This window comes from Rana temporaria, chromosome 4, assembly GCF_905171775.1.
Source record: "Rana temporaria chromosome 4, aRanTem1.1, whole genome shotgun sequence".
Taxonomy (NCBI): Eukaryota; Metazoa; Chordata; class Amphibia; order Anura; family Ranidae; genus Rana; species Rana temporaria.
Window position 1 is genome coordinate 383,343,158 of NC_053492.1, and position 16,335 is coordinate 383,359,492.

Here is a 16,335-nt window from a genome sequence, read left to right on the forward strand (position 1 = left end):
GGATACACAGCCCCTGCCCATCTCCTGTACTATGTCTGCAGTCTCTGATCATCTCCTGTACTGTGTCTGCAGTCTCTGATCATCTCCTGTACTGTGTCTGCAGTCTCTGACGTCTCCTGTATCATGTCTGCGGTCTCTGACCGTCTCCTGTATCATGTCTGTAGTTTGTCTCGGGGCTCTTTCTAACAGACACTTTAACAAAAGCCCTCTCTGTGTCCATCAGAGAGGCCCCCCTCCATGTCCCAATAAAGTACCCTGATTCTCTTCCTGTATTTTGTTTTTTGTTAAATGATCATGTAAGGATCCCAGGTTAATGAAGATTTTGTGGGGGAGCATATCTGTGGTTGAGTCATTGCTCATAGAAACATTTGTAAAGGGGAGGAGTTAGTAAAATGACCACGCCCATGTGGGGGCGCCAAAAAATATTTCTGCACCCTGGCACCTGTGACCCTAGGATCGGCCCTGACTGATAATGTCGGGTGAAGTCTGAGAGTGACATCCACTGTTGGGAAGATGGTCTGTAGTTTTCTTTTTTTTAATGCACAAAAGAAGTTCCCTAGCAGACGATGGTTCATCATGGCAGATGAATTCTTTGAACAGGATTATTTCTTCACAAAATCAATTTTCCAGGTCAGTTTGGTATCTCTTTTGTAGATCTGCTGCTTTTTTAGGAAGATGTTCTGCAGAGAGGGTAGATATGTTGTTCAGGAAACCAAAAGTTCAGCCAGCAGCCTATCTATCATAACTAGAAACACACCAGATGAGAACCGTTTTCTTCCTGATAAGTGAGCCTTAGGTGTTGCAGACTCACCCACATGAGTCTTGCGTTTTCTTTGTCTTTGTGTGTCTTGTTTGTATGTTGCTGAAACAGTGGGAGACATCGCTTTTGCTTGCTCTTCAAACACATCAAATTCATCTCTCAAACAACAATATATTCCCGCAGTGACCTCACCAAATCAGCAGCATTGCACAGGTCCAGATCCACAGCTTGAAGTGCAACACTTGTCCCATGAAAGCATTTGAGAACATTATTCCACATAGTGCAAAGAAAAGCAGTCTCAAGTAAGGATGAGCTCCGGCGTGTTCGCATAGAACACGCGCAGAGCCCGCCAGGAAGTCGGCACCCGCGCTGCGCTAATCACAGCCAGGCAGACATTGTCCGATGCTCGGCTGCAGAGATCGGGAAATGTCTGCCTGGCTGTGATTAGCGCAGCGCGGGTGCCGACTTCCTGGCGGGCTCTGCACGTGTTCTATGCGAACACGTCGGAGCTCATCCTTAGTCTCAAGCCTGTTCATTTTTTTATGCAGTGACCAAGCATAATTTTGTGTTGTTGGGTTCTGTTTGCTGTCTTCTGCAATGTTCATTAGTGACTCTTGAATATTGACATAATTCCTGCACAGTGCCTTGGTGGCCTGTGCATGCGCAGCCCACCTGGTGTCGGAGAGAGATTTTAGTGTCTCAATGCGGTGGTTTTCATTAGGCTGCAAACCTGCAGTTACCACCTTCCATCTAGCTGTGGATTTCGAGCAGAAGTTGAACAAAGTCTAAATGAAGTAAAAAAAATTGGCGGTCTCTGTGCAGCAGTTCACACTATTAACTCCAGCCAGATTAAGCGTGTGCGTGGCACACGGCACCCGCTCTACTAGTGGATTAATGTCTTTGATGTGAGCTTGCAGCCCGTTGTACACTCCTGACATGTTTGCAGCATTATCATAGCACTGTCCACGGCAGTTACTGATATCTATGTCCATCTCATGTAAAACTGTGAGCACTACATCAAAGAGTGCCTTCCCTGTGTCGCTAGATATAGGGAGACATTTTAAGAATCGCTCTTCTACGAGGCCCTCTGGTGAAACATTCCTTATGATAAATGTAAATGTAAGCTGATCAATGTGCGTCATGTCGGGAGTTGAATCAATGCAAATGGAAAGTACTTTGTCACTTTCACTTCAGCAATGATTTCAGAAAGCACTCTGTTGCGCATTAGCTCGATAAATTTGTTGCATGTTTTTGATGAAAGATATGAGGGGGTTCCTACCCCAGCATTGCCATATATCTGTATGTGTGATTTCAAGAATGGGTCGAATTCACTGATCAGTTCCAGGATTCCCATTTAATTCCCACAAAATATTTCACTGGAGCCTCGGAAAGCCAATCCCCGCTCTGACAGAAATTTTACAACTGCAACCACTCTTTGTAAAACTTCATTCCAATAATTGCATTGCAACTCTAACTGCTTTTTAAGCTGAGAATCTATAACTCCGTCAGCTGCTGCTCTGTTAATGTAATTAAACATAGCCTTTCTAAGACTGTCACTATTTTCGTCCTCAGCAATGCGTCTGGTAGAATGTATCCAGTCATTATAGCCAGACTCAAAAAGGGATTGACTGTCACCATCGCCAAAAAGGCGGCAAGCAAAACAAAACACACAACTGGTGGATGGTGAGTAGAGCAACCATTCTCTGGGCAAGTACTCACCATTCAAATGCTTGCTTTTGAAATGATATTTAGAAAACAGTCTCATCTGATGTTTGTGGTGGCGTTCAGAAGCCTTGACATTCGCATCCTTATTATGAACGGACTACGGACCTTTTCGCGCCCAATAAGCACGCATGCTTTCAATTTTACCCCAGGATCAGTGGATAAAGAATCTGTAGTTGGACATTGTTCGGTCGCTGTTTCTGACTGAAGAGATGATGGTTCATTGATAGGCTGCCCTGCTTATGAATTCATATTGTCTCCAACCGTTTCTTCCATCGGGTTCGGGTTGTTGTCCTCTGGATTCTCCGCTTGCACATCAGGCTGTGGTGTCATGGTTGTAAAAAATCCAGTAATCCTTCCTTTTTGCGTTGCTGTCTTTCATTTTTTAGTTTTCTTTTAAGTGCGCCACTCTGATACCGTTTGTCCGCCATTACATCACTGTCTAATAAACACAAAAAAATCCAGTGCTCAATGAAGAAGCAGGCTATTCAAATCATTGTTAAAATGTTTATTAGTACTTCCAAATGATCCATAAAAACAAAAAACTGATTGGAAGCAAACTTTCTGTATAGCATCAACGTCACTCACCGTGACCTTACATCCGTTGCAACATAGAGCTCCTACCACTGTTCAGGACAGTAACTCCTCCTGTGTGCAAGGGGATGGAGAGAAAGAGACGGCCGCCAAGCTGATTGATGTCCAAGGCGGGTAGTAAGACATATAATGTGCCTAGCTGTGATATTTATAATCTATTGTGCCCAGCTTTGCTATATATAGAATATGTTATGACCAGTATATAAAAGGTGCCTAGCTTTGCTATATATAGAATATATTATGACCAGTATATAAAAGGTGCCCAGCTTTGCTATATATAGAATATATTATGACCAGTATATAAAAGGTGCCCAGCTTTGCTATATATAGAATATATTATATACCAGGTGTCCAGCTGTTTGTGTGTGTGTGTAATATATATATATATATATATATATATATATATATGTAACATAATGGTCTCGCCTGTCATTACTGCTGTAAGTGAGGCATGAGGCACTGGAGTTGGGCTGTAGGTATCGTCTCATCTACATACATAGTAAGATAAAGTTCACCAATCCTTGGCTGGTGCAGTTTAGTTGAAGCTGCACTCATTGAGGTACGAGGCACTGACGTGCTTTTGCTGCATATAAAGTTGTATATTATATGCAGTAAGGCTCAAGGCACTGACCTAGGAAAGCTTTGTATATACACTTCTACATTGCATCTATTGAGGCACAGGGTGCTGACCTGTTGGTGCAAAATATAAAGTTGCATGTTGCACTGAATGAGGCGCTAGGCACTGACATGCCACTAATGCAGGATATAAATATGTACATTGACCTGAGTGAGGTATGAGGCACTGGCACCTAGCAAGGCTGCAGTAATTAAAAATTAAATGTTGCACTGATTTAGCAAGAATGCATTTCAAAAAGAGTTGCACATTTACCCAAGTACAGTATAATGGACTGACCTGACATTGGTGCAGTCGAATTAAAAGGGACACACATTGCATGAGGCACTGAATCAGTATATGACGATGAGTTACTGATCTTAAAGATGCAGATTGCACTGAGTGGGACGTAAGGCACTGACCTAGGAAGGCTGATAATATAAAGTTGGCCATTGCACTGACTGAGGCATTCTGCACTGAACATGATTCAGTGCCTCATGCAATGTGTCTGTGTGACATTATGTGTCCCTTTTAATTTGACTGCCTCATACTTCCCCTAGTGCAATACACAGACGTCACATCTTTATATATTATATCATATAATATATAAATAAATATGTGTATTGCACTAGGTGAGGTATGAGAGGCACTCATGTAGGATATAAAGAATGGCACCTAGACCTAGTCAGTCACATACAAAATACTGACCAGAAAGTTGCACCTTGCATTTTAGTGAGGGCCGAGGCATTAATCATAAAGTTGCGTCGGGTGATGTCTGAGCAGCTTACCAGCTTACACCGATTCGGTCACTCCAGGTTGGATGGCGCCCAGCCCCCGGACTTGCTCCACAGACAGACTGAGTCTGAGACAGACCTCCGTGGGGACACAGGCACAGCCGATGGTCGCACCCGCCAGTGACCGGCTGCGACGCTGGCAGTGGCAGGGCCGCAGGGGAAACAGGAAGTGAGTCGTACAGACGGTACCAGTGTCATTGACTACCCAGTGACCGCTTCTGGTGCGCTTACGGGCAGGGCGCCTGGGCCCCCTGGGCTTGAGCCCAGTCAAGCCCTATGGTAAGCCTGGCCCTGCCCACCACCCTTTACACTTCATGCCCACAGGTACCATCATTACTTCCCTCTTTCAACCCCACCCCTATAGACAAGGTTACTAAACTACTTTCTAACCTCCATTTTGCCACCTGCCCTCTGGATCCTGTTCCCTCGCAAATGCTACGTTCACCCTCTGGCTCTATTCTACACTCTCTAACCCACATATCTTCAAGCTCTCCCTCTTTTCTGGCATCTTCCCCAGCACTCTAAAACATGCACTTGTCGTCACCATACTTTAAAAGCCCTCACTGGACCCATCCAATTTTAACAACTTACGCCCCATCTCCTTGCTCCCTTTCCAAACTCCATGAATGTCTGGTCTACAACCCACTGAGCGACCAACTTGCTGTTAATAGCTTTCTTGATCCCCTTCAGTCTGGATTTCGTCCTCAACACTCCACAGAAACTGATCTCCTAAAACTAACAATCTACTAACGGCCATAATCAATGGACACTAGTCTGTACTTCTACTCCTGGACCTCTCTGCTGCCTTTGATACGGTTGACCACCCCCTCCTCCTCAAAAAACTCCACCACTGTATGTTCACTGTTTCTCTTCCTACTTATCCAACTGCATCTTTATCGTTACTTACAACTCTACTTCCTCCTCTCCCTTTCTCTGTTGGGGCCCCTTGGGTCCCTTCCCCTTATCTCTCTGTCAAAACCGATGGCACATCTATAAGCCCATCCCCTGCATGCCAAGGTTCTAGGTGTAGTCCTGGACTCTGAACTCTCCTTTAAGCACCATGTCCAATCACTGTCCAAATCTTGCTGCCTCAACCTCCGCAACATCTCCAAAATATGCCTCTTTCTAATCAATGACACAACAAAGCTCTTAATTCATTACAGGTTTTCTCCTAACATTGCCCTGTATTTGGATCCATTCATTTTCCCATCAACTCTGACCGGCTTCCTTGTCCCTGCTGAAGAAAAGCATCCCCACAGTGTTGTGCAGTGTTCATTTCCGCCACAGATAGCATTTTGCTTTTAGACCGAAATGGCTTCAGCCAAACACTAACCATGAGTGAAAGAAATGTTTTTGTGTTATTCATATTATCTGAGAAATGGCCAAGAAATCATAAATTCTGCCAGGGTATGTCAACTTATGAGCACAACTGTATCTAACCCAAGAATAGCCTTTCCAAGCATTTTGCATGAACTAGAACTATTTGGACTTTACAGCAACTTTAAAATAAATGCTACAAAATCCATGTGCCTCAATATTATATTACCGTTGAGAAAGAAATATTGTAAACCAACTTCCCATTTCAGTGGGAACTTCTTTCTCGTAAATACTTAGGTGTCAATATCGTCTCTACAGAAGAAAAGATATATGAACTGAACTATCTGCCTATACTGAACGCCGTGATTAGTCAACTTCAACTTAGGGCTAGGGGGAAACACGCCAGATTAGCGAGAATGGCGATATATAAGATGGATATTCAACCCTGTTTTTTTAATCTATATTAAACGTTACCTATAACACTCCCAAGGGCGTTCTTCTGTTCACTAAGGTCTAGCTTATTAAGGTATCTCTGGCTGAATTCCACAGCTAGGCTCCATTATGAAATCTTAGTAAAGCTGGAAACAGAGGGGAATTGTATCATATAGCATCCGTATTGACCAGAATAGTGGATTGGTTTTATCACGGTAAATCAAAACGGTGGGTAACTATTGAGCAATAAATAACACCTGTCCCCTTGACCTCCCTTCTGTGGATTATGCCTGAATCTTGTCCCTCTAGACAAGCACTTTCACCTTTGACATTATCATTATTAAAAGTTTGGGATTCCACTATTCGAAGGTTTGTTATTTCTTTAACCTCTGGCCCATTTACTCCAATATTGGGTAACCCAGAATTTACGCCAGGTCTACTTTCATCCAGGTTTCTACAATGGTCTACTTTGTCCCCCTCACCAATTAAACAAGCACTTTCACAAGCACCAGCTTCAGCACTTTCATATAAACCTATCGAATAAGGGTTCACGCCATAGGGATTTAACTCCATTTGAATCTCTCCGCAATGGGCTCCCAGACTGTTCTCACACTATTTAAAAAATATATTATATGGCCCGGATTCTGAAAGCACTTACGCCGACGTATCTACTGATACGCCGCGTAAGTGCACGGATGCGCCGTCGTATCTCTGCGCCTGATTCTGCAAGTAAGATACGCCTGAAATTTGGCTTCATATGACCGAAGTAAGTTTCCTACGCCGTCGTATCTTGGGCGCATATTTACACTGGCCGCAAGGGGCGCTTCCATTGATTTACGCGTCGAATATGTAAATGACCTAGATACGCCGATTCACGAACGTACTTGCGCCCGTCGCTGTAATCTACGCCGTTTACGTAAGGCGTACGTCCGGCGTAAAGTTATTCCACATATAGGTGGCGCAACCCATGCAAAGGTATGGTCGTCGGAACAACCGTTGTATTTTACGTAGTACTGCTTGAAAAGGGCTGGGCGTAGGTTACGTTCAGTGATTCGACGTATCTTAGGCGTTCGTTCCGACGTGATTCTGAGCATGCGCACGGGGAAGCGTCCACGGGACAGCGCATGCGCCGTTCGTTCGGCCCCTCATTTGCATGGGGTCACGCTTCATTATAATGTATCATGCCCACTTCCTTCCTACTTTAAATTAGGCGGGCTTACGCCGACCAACTTATGCTACGCCGGCGCAACGTAGGGAGCAAGTGCTTTGTGAATACTGTTCTTGCCTCTCTTTGTTATGTCGGCGTAGCGCATATGAGATGCGCTACGCCCGCACAAATATACACCGTTCTACGTGAATCCGGGCCTATATTGCTATCTCAAGCATTTCCCTAATCAGCCATACTACATGAGAGATTGGGAGAGGGAGGTGGGCCATAGTATCATCACAGAAGATTGGAAAAAGTCATTCTTTCTAACCTTTAAATCTAGTTCATTAACATATATACAGGAAAAGAACTATCAAATATTAACTAGGTGGTATAGATGCCCTGTGAGGCTTCATAGAATATCCTCAAACTATCCCGAAAAGTGTTGGCACTGTTGGGGGATAAAGGCACAATGAACCACATATGGTAGACATGTCCCCAGATTATAACATTTTGGGAGACTGTCTTGCAGATTTGTTCATTTGTTACTGGAATGCCATATTAGAAATCTCCGAAAATAGCTCTCTTGTCTATATATCTAGGCTCTAAGGGAGAGACCAAAAAGGGGCTGCTTCGCTTTCTCCTCTCCGCAGCACGAATACTCATACCTAGATACTGGAATACAGATGTTGCTCCTACTATTAAAGAGTGAATTGTTGGGCTGAACCAAGTAAGGAGAATGGAGGAATTAACAGCAAATATACAGTATATATCAATGCTATACTAAGTATTTGACTGCATGGTCTCTATGGATTGATTTTTTGCTCTGGCGCTCTGGGATCTTATTTTATAAATAGTTTTTACTCAATGATGTGGTTCTGATTTAGGGATGCGGTTTCCCAGATGGACTGCTGGAAAAATGGATGAACTTATTTGTAAGATTTTTTTTTCCCCTTTTCTTTTTTCTTTTAGGGCCCCTTTCACACTGGGGCGGGAGCCGCGGTGGCGGTATAGTGCTGCTAAAAATAGCGGTGCTATACCGTCGGATTTGCCACGGGATTCGGCCGCTAGCGGTGCGGTATTAGCCCCCGCTAGCACCCGATAAAGGGTTAATACCGCCCGCAATGCGCCTCTGCAAAGGTGCATTGCGGGCGGTATTGCCGCGGTTTGCCATTGTTTTAAATGGGAAGGAGCGGTATACATACCGCTCCTCTCACCGCTCCAAAGATGCTGCTGACAGGAGATTTCTTTCTCTTTTCAGGCGGTATAGCAGTGCTATTTTTAGCGCTGTACCGCCTGAAAAACTCCTCAGTGTGAAAGGGGTCTTAGTGTTTTTTGTGCTTTTGGGTAGATTCTTGCCCAAGTGAAGTATTACCCAAGTACAAATGCTTTTCCTGAGTAGGTGGTAAGACATAAATATATTGATCTACAAAATACTGTAAAGGATGGTCTTTCTCAACCTTGATTAATGGTTTTTAATCTAGGTGATCCAGATTATGGGCTTCTGTATGTAATTTTGCAAATTACTTAATAAAAAATAAATAAATAAAATAAAAATGTTTTATTTTTTTTTAGCTATACGCAAATGTTTTGCCTTTCATTTAACTGAGTGAATTCAGTATTGCTAGAATATGAACCATTTTTTTCTATTGAAAAGCCTATGGCGTGCAAAACACACCCAAAAAACTCCACCCGGTGCATAAAAAATGTGCACACACATAAAGAGGTGCGACAAAAAGTGCAACGTCAATTGGTACTCCTGTGAAAAAGGACCCAAACCCTGACCCCCCGTGGCGTTAGGCTCCAGACGGGGACTGAGGTACTGTGGTCCGAGCAGCCGAAGCCGTCACGGAGGGTCGTGGAGGGTCTGCCGAAACAGAACCCTCCCAGTACTAGGTGGGGCTACCCCGAAGGGAGACCCCATGAGAGCAGGCAAACTAAGCCAGAAGGCCATGTCCACCCACTCCCAAGACGTTCAGGGCTGGCCCGAGGACCCGCACCCTACTAATCACACAGTGAACAAATAACGTGCACAAACAAAAAAAATACAAAAACGTGACAAAACACGGGGGAAAAATAAAAAAGAAAGGTGGGGGAAAAAGAATATGAACCATTTGGAATCACGATTTTGTATTCAATACATTTAATAAACGGCTAGGCAAAACTGAGTAGATTAATTCTATTAAATGCATAACCAGCTTATGGGGTGCAAAAAAAGTTTTTGGTATTGTTATTTTTTTGTTTATTTTTTTTTCCTGCTGTCTTCTAGAAGAGACCCCCAGTAAAAATACACTAGAATTGATCCAACTAATAATAAAACCTACATCTAAATATTGTACAAATAACCCAAACAATCGTTATTTGATTGAAAGTGCTTCTGTAAACCTTGTAGTGGGGTATTGCTGCCACCTAGTGGACTAAATCGAGAAGATATGCATCGCTGGAAAAAGCTCTTATAACTGTTTTGAGTTGCCAACTTTTTAATTATATGGTATTGAAACAATGACCTGTTAAGTTTAGTAACACATACTGGGGGAGATTTACTAAAACTGGTGCACTCAGAATCTGGTACAGCTGTGCATGGTAATCAATCAGCTTCTAACTTCAGCTTGTTTAATTAAGCTTTGGCAATAAAGCCTGGAAGCTGATTGGTTTCTCTGTACAGCTCACCAGATTTTTCACTCTCCAGGCATAGTAAATTAGCCCCAGTGCAACAACCTCCTTTGTGATGACACTTTCCCTATTCTATTATGAGCACCAATACACTGCTTGAAGTCTTAATAATTGCATGCAATGCCAAGCTGCAACTTCTGAAGCTAGCAAAATCCTTTCTTGTGTAGCGCTCACCCCCGAAGGAGCCGCTGTTTAGTTTGGGATCGGCCTATTTAAGTTACCGTCTTGACTTGGTCTAGGGGTGACAGCTGTGAGTGTGAATAAAGAGCAAATGTCCAGACGTAAATTGAGTTTCAATGTTTTATTCCAAGGCCCAACATGGCCAACATCAACATGATACACAGTAGAGAAAAGTTGATTAGCGTAGAGAAACTTTAGTATCAGGCCTTGGATATGAAAGAAAGCAAGCCTGCTCTCAGCAATAATGTAACCCAACTCGTCGCCACCACAATCAGGGTGGGTAAAGTGCCCCCGGACAGGCGTCTATCACATGCCTGGCAGCCGGAGCGCCACTTAAGTATCAGGCCTCTGCCACAGGCTTAACAATTTGAGATTTGTGAAATTAGATTTAGTGAGTCCTCCCAGTCAGTTCAGATAGTGTCACCCACTGACAGCTTGAGCATACCTGTCATGCAGTGTGGTGACTGGATCCCCGATGGTTCTTCTAGGCCTCCCGGACAACCTCTGATTCTAGGTTCTCCCGAGCTAATCCCCCATCGCACAGCTCCCGTCTTAGGATCCTCTCAGCAGAAGGTTGGGACCCAGCCAGTCGCTGGGGCCCCTCTCTTGGTTAGGATGAGGCTCCGCATGGTGCATGACCCCAGTAAAGCAGGCCACGGTGGCGGGGCCCATGGATGCGTGCACCCTAAAGGTGGGTACCGCACCTGGAACTCGGGCCCCGCACAGAACAGAGCGACCAAAAGGCGATTGCCCAGATAAATCCCCCTCCCAGCATGCCCAACGAGGGAAACCCTCCTCTGATTGGCTGCTAGGAGAAGGTGGGTCTGTTAGAACCCCTCTAGCGCCAGCTGCCGCCAGGGGGTGATAACGCACCCCCGGAGCACAGACTGACCCACAGGACAAATTCTGAAAATTGGCAACAGCCCAAATTTTCATAAACTGTGAATGGGAGTAAACTAATCCTCCCCTTCCTAGTTATTCTAGCGTAGCGCCCGTACTGAAAAGTAAGGGGGTGCTACACTTGTATTAAAAGAGATATGAACTCCAGAGAGAGAAACATAATTTTGCCCCTGTGCAAAGCATTAGAAAGACCTCATCTGGAATATGCAGTTCAGTTTTGGGCTCCAGTTCACAAAAAGGATATTGGAAAACTGGAGAAAGTGCAGAGAAGAGCAACCAAACTGTTAAGAAGCATTGAGGAGCTCAGCTATGAGGAAAGATTAGAGGAACTGAATTTAGTTATTAGTTATTTAGTTATTTGAGTTATTCACTTTCAGGTCAACACAGAGGACAAGGGGGGACCCTTTACGCCTGGAAGAATATATGGAAAAGGCTTCTTCACATTAAGAGCAGTAAAAATGTAATATAGACTCCCTCAAGAACTACTTCCAACCAGCTCAGTAGATTGTTTATTTTTTTTGAGTACTTATATAGCACTATCAATTTACACAGCACCTTACATACAGTATCTCACAAAAGTGAGCACACTCCTTTTATTATATCTTTTCATGTTTCAACACGGAAGAAATTACACTTTGCTACAATGTAAAGTAGTAAGTGTACAGCTTGTATAACAGTGTAAATGTGCTGTCCCCTCAAAATAACTCAACACACATCCATTAAAGTGGAGTTACACCCATAAATGGAACATCCACTTTTTGGAACCCTCCCCCCCTCCGGTGTCACCTTTGGCACCTTTAAGGGGGGAGAAGATACCTGTCTAGTACAGGTATTTGCTCCCACTTCCTGGCATAGATCACCTCGGTGATCTACGCCACTTCCAGCGCCTACTCTGTACCCCTGCTGTGTTTTGGGAGACACACAGCTCCCAGAACACAGCGGGGACCACTGAAGACGTGCAGTGCAACTCGCACATGCGCAGTAGGGAATCGGGAAGTGAAGCCGTAATGCTTCACTTCCTGATTCTCTTACCGAGTATGGCGGCAGCAGCAACTTTACATTACGACCCCTTTCACACTGAGGCATTTTCAGGCATTAAAGGGCAAAAAATAGCGCCTGTAAAGTGCCTGAAAAATGTCTCCCCTGCAGCTAAAACTAGCAGCGCTTTACCGCTAATGTGGCCGCCCTGATAGTGTTAAAGTGCTCTACATGTTGTTGTTTTTACAACACTACCCTCTCTATTGATTGACATTGGTGTCAATGTAGCCATCTAAGGGTGGATATGTAGCTCCTCCATAGATACAGTGGAGGAGAGAATGTAGCCACTGGGACAGGCAGTGCATTACTGCTCAATCATCAGATAAAAATAAAGAAATACAAGCCTGAAAAAAGAAAACGACCATCTCATCCAATGATTGGTGAGCTACAATAAATTATTACATTTTTGTGTTTGGGCACTTTCAAGCGGAGCTCCACCCTAAAGTGGAACTTCCGCTCATCGGAACCCTGCCCCCTCCGGTGTCACATTTGCCACATTTCAGGGGGGAGGGTGGTGCAGATACCTGTCTAAGACAGGTATTTGCACCCACTTCCGGGAGTCCACTCTGCGGGGACCTGCGGTTAGTGGTGCGTCACTTCCCGACCCCCCCCCCCCTGTTGTGTTCTGGGAAACACGTGGCTCCCAGAACACAGCAGGGACAAGTGAGCACGCTGCAGCGTGACTTGCACATACGCCGTAGGGAACCGGGCAGTGAAGCCGCAATGCTTCACTTCCTGGTTCCCTCACCGAGGATGGCTGTGGGGGCAGCAGAGTAACGAGAGATTGCTCGTCTTCTGCTGCCGACGTCGCTGGACTCTAGGACAGGTAAGTGTCCTAATATTAAAAGTTAGCAGCTTCAGTATTTGTAGCTGCTCGCTTTTAATATTTTTTTTACGACGGAGCTCCGCTTTAAGTAATTTCTAACCAAAAATGCAAATTTAATTACATTATTGTGCAAGAAGATAGAAAAGTGGTTAACGTTAGTTGTTTTTTATGATGTTTGTATGTTGTTGTTTTTTTTCTTGTAAATTTTCTTTTTGTTATATTTTAAAATGTTTTGTTTTTAGCATTGTCAGTTTTTCTGTACTATTTTCTATTTTTTCAGTCCAATGACTGTATACTATGGAAGCACAATGAAGGGTTAATATGACAACAGTTATAGGAAGTGTTTTGTGTATACATCCCTTCTCCTCATGAAGAACTTGTGAGGACGAGTATTAGCAAGTGATGGCTGGAACGTTGGTTGCTCTTAGCACACTACGCATATTTATGCTGGATTCAGGCAACTGGAATTGTGGATTTGTTTTAAATAAAGCTGGTTGATTCACATTTCAGTAGCAGTGATCTTTTGTTCCTGTTAGCTGAGGTTGCTGGGCAACAGGAAGGAAACCTGAGAGCTGAGCACTGTGGGTGAATGAAAGCGAGGCTTGGTTTCCAGGAAGGAGCACACAGAGGAACATCGTGCAGAGATCCAGCACCATAGCAAAGAGCAGTGTGACAGTGAATGCAGGTACTGTGTGTTCAGCTGATGGGATGGTATCTTTATAGAGTTTATCTCAGTTCTATTAATCTAGAGAATTTAATAGAACAGGGTTGAATAAAGCCATCTACTTTCCCCTTCATATTTTCTTTTCTTTTTTTTTTCCCTCTAATTTGTTATGTTTCTATTGGTTTGATACTGTTATGTTTTCTTATTTGTTTTGCTATAATCTTTTTACGTATGCACATTTATTAATATTTAGATGAATAAATATATAAACAATAAAGAAATGATGCTGTCTTTGGTGATAAGCCTGGAGTAGAATCCAAACCCAGTTGAGCCCCCCCCCAGGAAGCTGTCACCTGTATGAGCCAATCATCTGTGGCCGGGGCATTCCCTGCCCCACAGCCGCATGTATACACACCCCCCAGGGGTACAAGTGTGACTGTGGGGCAGGGAATGCTAGCCGCAGATGATTGGCTAGTACAGGTGACAGCTTCCTAAAGGGGTTTGCCCACCGGGGTTCAGCTTTTAGTTCGAACACACTCTGGCTCATCACCATTTGTGATGGAGTACAGGAAGAAGCACTGCTAATTTGTGAATATCATTTTTGTGATGTGCTTTGTGGGCTGCACCTCACCTTGTAAGTGTGTTTTATTATAGTATATTCTCTTTCCAGTAATAACCTACTATGGCGGGAAAAGTTGAGAAGTTCCAAAGTCCCGGAAAGGGTAATGGACTACGGGCAGCCAGAGATCTTGATGTGGGTGAGACCGTGGCAAATGCCGAGCCCTTTGTGTACACTGTGTGCCGAGAGAAGAACAGAGGAACAACGTGTCACCACTGCCTGCACAGGTACATCAGACCCTGATAGTGTTCATCCTGCACGGAGTCAATCAGAGCTCGAGTGTACGCAATAAGCATATCCTCTCGTAGGTCCGTCCCCAGCTGCAGCTCTGGTGTGTAACCATTGTAGCAGGATTTGCAAATACAATAGCCGAAACTGGAGATTCCTCTATCCTCGCTGTTGACGTTGATAAGGGAATTGGTTGATTTTCTCTTGTTCAGCTCATAGGCCGAGCAAGGGAAAATGAGCCATGTGTGGTGGGCCTAATGAGATTGTAAAGGTTCACAAACATGTCATACTTACCTGCTCTGTGCAATGGTTTTGCACAGAGCAACCCCGATTCTTCTCCTCTTGGGTACCCTGCCAGCACTCCTGGCCTCTTTCCCCACTGAGTGCTCCCATAGCAAGCTGCTTGCTATGGGGACACTCTTGTGTGTTCGCTCTCAAGCCCCATATGACACAGAGCATGGCTTGCTCCTGCTCCCTCTCCCTCCGCAATAGCCGTAATTGACAGCCGTGGGATCCAATGGCTTTCGCTTTTGTGTCTCAGCCAATAAGTAGGGAGAGAGTCCTGGCTCTCGTGCACATTGCTGGTTTAAGATCAGGCTTTGGTATGTATTAGGAGGGGCTGGCAGGGAAGAAGCATGCAGAAGGTTTTTTAACTTAATGCATGAAGGTAAAAAAAAAAAATGCATTTACAACCACTTTAAGGCATTTTCAAATTGCCAGCAAAGCTTGTCAAACAGTAGTTTATTGCCTTTGTTGCTTCTTGCTCAGGAGAACCTCCAATAGGATTTGGAGGCCCTATTTTCAGAAAGGTGCTTATACACTTCTCCTGTGCATCTCCTACTATTACAATACAGGAAAAAGAAAAAAAAAGTCCCCTAATAAAATCTTAAATGGAAGCAAAAGTCCAATAGCTGCAGTGGTGTATTGTGAAAATCCATAGACTTTTTACAAAACATGTGAGAGCGATTAACAAAGTGGAAAGGAATCCTCAATAAAATTTACCAGCATGCTGGTCAGCTGTGTGAAAACACGATATTTCCTTGTCCTGAAACAGGAAATGTGTGTACACACACTCCAGTGATATAACTAAGCTTCCTGCATCATTATTAATCTCAGGAAACTGTCAGAAGTGGCATGCGCCATATTAACAGAGCAGATCAACCGGTTTCGGGTTTATATGCACCAGTTTCTATTTCAACAGCTCTGCACCTAGTTAACAGAGCGAATGCAGTCATTTTCTATATAGGAAAACTTACGGGAGGATCCCGTTAAGAGCAACCTTGTCAAGTGGGATGTGAGCTGTCAGTAGTCTCTCTGCTTGTACAGTGATTACACTACAATACCAGCAACTGCACAGCTTTAGCACCTTCCTCCGCCCTCCACACTGAGCTGAACAGGGGCAGAAATGGCTGTAAGATTTAAACATGAAGCTCCAGCTCTCCATTCTCTGTTCTGTGTGCTGTGCTTGTCACAGTCACAGCACAGAGAACAGATCTTTCCTAATTAATGGAGGGGCTTGCACCCCTTTTGGTAATTGGGAACAGCATCTATTTCATGTTCTAAATTTAGAAGAGTTGTGCAAGCTTGTGCCTGCACAACTCTTTGGTAATGCCCCTGATGGTGTCTTAGACACTTTACAATTCCATTTACAATTCTGCATGTCGGCAGATTCATCTACCTGTTGTAAACCGCTATAATTACACTTCTGTATCTAAACCTACAATATGTGTTTTAATGTTTGCTTCGATGCTTCCTAACACATTTTAATGCTTTATTATACTGTACAATTTTTATTGTGCTTGATATCCTTTGGTGGTGCATTTTGCAT

At 44.0% G+C, this 16,335-nt stretch overlaps 1 protein-coding gene across 2 annotated transcripts in view; it reads left to right on the forward strand.

Annotated features, from left to right (window-relative positions):
* Positions 1–13,493: 13,493 nt before the first annotated feature.
* The window catches only part of SMYD3 (SET and MYND domain containing 3), a 702,152-nt gene continuing 699,310 nt past the window's right edge, over positions 13,494–16,335 (forward strand). For both annotated transcript variants that reach the window (XM_040351062.1, XM_040351063.1), the window contains exons 1-2: positions 13,494–13,681; positions 14,331–14,506. In XM_040351062.1, coding sequence (XP_040206996.1) covers positions 14,343–14,506 — 164 coding nt within the window. In that variant the 5' untranslated portion in view covers positions 13,494–13,681; positions 14,331–14,342. The remainder of the gene's footprint in view (positions 13,682–14,330; positions 14,507–16,335) is intronic.